This window comes from Pterocles gutturalis, unplaced genomic scaffold (assembly GCF_000699245.1).
Source record: "Pterocles gutturalis isolate BGI_N339 unplaced genomic scaffold, ASM69924v1 scaffold11545, whole genome shotgun sequence".
In the NCBI taxonomy this organism is placed as follows: Eukaryota; Metazoa; Chordata; class Aves; order Pterocliformes; family Pteroclidae; genus Pterocles; species Pterocles gutturalis.
Window position 1 is genome coordinate 1 of NW_010143530.1, and position 4,601 is coordinate 4,601.

General features: G+C 40.6%; 1 protein-coding gene across 1 annotated transcript; it reads right to left on the bottom strand.

Annotated features, from left to right (window-relative positions):
• Window positions 1-71: 71 nt before the first annotated feature.
• LOC104470008 (interferon-induced GTP-binding protein Mx-like) lies at window positions 72-4,332 on the bottom strand (the record flags this gene model as incomplete). Its single annotated transcript, XM_010084779.1, has 4 exons — window positions 4,264-4,332; window positions 2,564-2,759; window positions 1,463-1,600; window positions 72-251 (listed from the first exon to the last, which is right to left on the bottom strand). Coding segments are annotated over exons 1-4 (583 nt in total), but the record flags the coding sequence as incomplete, so codon positions are not given.
• Between the last annotated feature and the right edge of the window lie 269 nt (window positions 4,333-4,601).

The window sequence follows — 4,601 nt, forward strand, 5'->3', positions numbered from 1 at the left end:
CCTTTATGATTCTATGATTCTATGATAAGGTTGGCATACGAGGTAGGTTACAGATGTGATCCTGTGCGCACGTTGGCATATGAGACTGAATTTTACCTGTTCCCCAATGTCTTTTGGCTGATCCCCCATGGCCACTCTCGCAATTCCAGGAAGATCAATTAGTGTCAGATCTGGGACATCTGGGGACCGAATTTCTAGGGAAATTAGTTCTCCACTAATGGCACCTCTGGTACCAGCCACGACATCCTGGGCTGCAAGGAGAAAAGAGCAAGGCAATGAATACAAGTTTCAAACAATGCATTAAAGCAAAGCTGAACACAATGACTTTGAAAAGTATCTACTGCCACCTAAGGTTCTTTCAGGCTTGGCTTTTTTCAGATCCAGCCATGCACATAACTCCATTAATGCAAAAATCTAAGGAAATTAATGTGCAATACGTGGATATGTGGAGTCCTTTTGGAATGCGAACTGTAAACAGTGAACTCTCATATATGCAGACAAAATACATGCAAATAAAGCACAACAAAAGTGATCGGATATGACACTGGTCAGTTGCAGAAATGATTCCTCAACATCAAGGCACCTTTTAGGCATTAACTGGCTGCCTTGAGAGATAAATAGGTGTTATTCTATATTCACACTTTGATAGTGAGGTTGAGAGATCAAGTAATTGATCACAACTCTTTTAACGCAATAATGTTAGAACTGTGAACAGTACAAAGGAGCAAGGAAACCCCATAGTAATTCTCATGAGAGATTTTCAGCCCTGTAATTATCTTAATCCATTCATACCACTTGCCTTGCCAGTTTTGGAAGGATATATTGAAAATATTCAAATAATAAATTGAAAAGCTAGTAAAAAAACATTAGGATAAATGACAACGTTGTAGAGCTGTGCTAGTCAAGGAAATAAGGACAATCCAACTTTCACATTTACGACAAGTTCTTACTACCCTCGGGGTGAGAAAAATGTTTTCTTGCACTGCATGAAATGCCATAAACGTAAAGCTGTGACAGGGGAAGGCTGATGTTTGAGATTGTGGTCACACTTGCTGGCAGAAGCCCTCCATGCTGCCCTCTTGAAATTTTCTCCAAAATGATAAGATTTCCAGCCACAGACACCTCAAGTATCCCTTGAGCTTTTGAGCTGATGACAGGAACCATTTAGGGCTTTGCAAGTTTTCAGCTTGACATACAACCTCCCCAAACCAGGCAGATGGTATCCAGATGAGGACACAGCCTGAGCTTTTATTGCACATCACGGATCATCTTCACCACTGAAGTAGTAAGTAGTACAACTCTCTGGAGAGAGCTATAGTATGCTACCTCACCTTATTCTGCTCTGAATTAAGCTGTTGGTGATCCTCGTGTCTGGGGACTGCTGCTCAGCCTAAGAAAAGGGGAGAAAAGACTCAAAGGAGACTGAACAATCCAAATAAAATGGGAATACATTACAACTCACCTTCTCTTATTGCTTTCTCCACCTCTGAGGCATTCTGGAGGTCTATGCGGAAGTGGCGGTAACAGATTTTCCCTTTCCATGCCTCGGTAGCAGGTATTCTTTTCAGTTTAAGTTCCAAAGGACATCGAGTAACAATACCTGCAGGAGTTCCAAAGACAGAGGTAACTCTCTCAGCAGTTGTTACACAAGATATACAGCCATGAACTGTGTGGCATACACAGGGTTGCCTAATACTTTACACAGAGACACAGAAAGATTTCAAGAGACATTGACAAAGGGTTCTCATCCCACTTCCCGCTCAACTGTCACTAGCACTAGTTGAGGTCAGCCATGGCTCTGTCCAGCCATGTCTTCTTGTCTTGCAAACCTCCAAGGCTGGAGATTTGCACCACTCTGAGTGACCTGTTTCAGTGCTGCACCTACATACAATGAAAACTTTTTCCTCAAGTCCAGCCCGAAAGACTAGATGGTATTATCAACTCATACAAAACCTGCGGAACTCATACGTGTGTGTATATGCACAGACATACACATACAGAGCTGGAAAGTGAATCCTCTTGAGCTGCAAAGTCTTCCAACTATCTTCTCTGACTTAAATAACATCCAAGGTTTGTAAGTGAAGATTGTTGTACATTTTTTGACAACAAAAAGGTTATCTGTAAGACAACCTTGTTAAAAAAACCCAAACCAACCCCAAAAGTAAATTTCAAAACCAGTCTTCCATGTGAAACCGATACTCTGCTGCACTGCTCTTTGCTGGGAAATGCACAGAGTCAGCTGATGCTGCCTCTCAGGCTGTTCACAGTTTGGGGCAAGTACACTATACTCTTTTCACTCCTGCTCTGTTGACCACTCAGAACACGCGCCTTGTTGAAGTTACATTGCAGTGCCCCACCTACATGTACATTTCTTCTACTAGAAACCAGAGCTGAGAAGGCCCCTGGAGTCTCACAATTGAGATACAATGTCAGTCATGGAGTTATCCAATCCTAGACCAAAAAAAGAAAAAAAAGAAAAAAAAAAGAAGAAGAAGAAAAAAAAAAGCCCTTCCACCTCATCAAAGTGAAATTCAAGTGAAAACCTGAGAAGGTGAATTCTTACCATTGCCCCTAGGAAGTGCAATACCAGACAGGGCTTCTAGGACGGAGCTTTTCCCAGAGCTCTGGTCTCCGATGACTGCAATCGCGGGCAAAGCCAGGTCTTTTTCTATTCCAAGAGCTCTCAGGCTATCGATGAGATCAATGCAGGGTCGGATCTTTTCCTCATATTGGTTGTACAAGGTATGTTCTGCTGCCTGCTAGTGTTAAACTTACAATTAATTTTCCATAATTTTAAAATAACTTTTTTCAGCAAAAAATATTTTCCAGCTCATCACCCTCCAGTAACCTTATGTACTGGCATCAAGCTGTAGTTCATATCACTGCGCATCCTTGCACCTCCATTTTATAACCAGGTGTCTGGAAATATGACACAATCAGTTGAGGTTGGCCCAATGACCATCCTTAGTCAAAATACTAAACTTTGTAAGCTAACTTGAGAAGGTAAAGAATAAAAGGAGACCTCATTACTAAGTGTGCTTTTTTAATTTATTTTTTTTTATAACTGACATTTTTTTCCACTCATCTACAGATGTACTGGAGTATGCAAATGAAGACTAGTCCCAGTAATAAGTTAGTACAGAATAGCTTATTAAATCTTTGTTTTGAAGTTTGATGATTTTGTTTGTCTGCAGGCACCCAAAACGTGCTGCTGTAGAATCCTTAACAGGGGGCTAAAATCTTTCATATCACCATGGGACTTCTTTCTTTGCCTCATTTTAGGCCAGGGTAAAGGATGAATATGAGTGTTTTGTTTTAAATAACTGATTATTGTAGTTTTTTTTTTTTAATTTTTATACACGTGCCAGATATTAGCACAGTCTCTTCACTTTCATGAAAACAAACTGAATAATTTCTAGCCCTTACAAAACTGGTCCACCAGCTGTTAAATATACCTAGCTGAAGTGCATAAAGATCAGCTTGGTCTCTTCTCCTTGTTCCTCTCCCCATGTTCTAGTCTGACTGCTGCATTTAGAAATGCAGTTCTGAGAACACCAATATTTTACAGACCCTAATAGGCCAGGCACATTCATACCTGATTTTCTGAAAAGAAAAATTGAAGTTTCCCACTATCACCTTTGTCTAAGAAAGCCACCACTGAAAACGTGTCTGTCTATCAATCAGATGTAATCAAACAGAGCAGATTTTTCTTTTAAGATGAGAAAGAACACATGCATTACCGGAGGCAGGTTTTTAAAAATCTTACTGGAAATCCCTCCCCACTATCTTCATTACAATGTTTCCCAATCATTCATAAGGAACTTCATTAACTGTGACACGGACTTAAAAATAATCTGTTTTCAGTGTCAAATATTCAGCACATCTCATTATTAACTTTTCCTTGCAGTTCTGTTGAAGGTAGCACAGCCTCAAGTAAAAAATATCTCAGATTTTAGGATTTCTGTTCAACATTTACTAACTGTTACCAATGAAACAGATACACATTGCACATTAAATTGTCTGCTAGGCTGCTGCCATCTTATTTTTTACACCTGCCTTTTTTATGACTGCAGGTTAATTGCAGGTACCTATCTTCCTAGTTACACAAATGACTGTGTGGCCCTGATCCCACAAGTGCTCCTCTGCTTGGACCTAACAAGCGCAGATTGCCCAAGGAGACAAGGGAATCCATTTTGGAGCACAAAGTGAAACTCAGGAGTAAGAGTGGGGAGGATCCATGCCCTCTTCTGGTATCTGCCTTACCTTGTCCTGGTCTCCATAATACTGTTTCTTCAACTCCTCCTGCTCATAGCTAGGCTTTCTCTCAGTCATGTTCTCTGATGTCAGATGATATTCATCTTCTGAGTCCGAATGGAGAGGTACTGAAAAAGGGTCTAAACATGGCTGTAAGGAAGGTGATGTAAAACCATCTTTCTTCAGAGCAAGTTTGTTTCTTTCAGAATGTTGTTTGAACAATGCACTCTTACTATCCATGGCCTGCTGTTTTTTTGGCATACCAGGTAGGTTGGCTGTAACCGCTTCACTAAATAGCGATGACCGTCTGGTCCAACCACTCTTTTGTACGGCTTCTGAAATCAAAC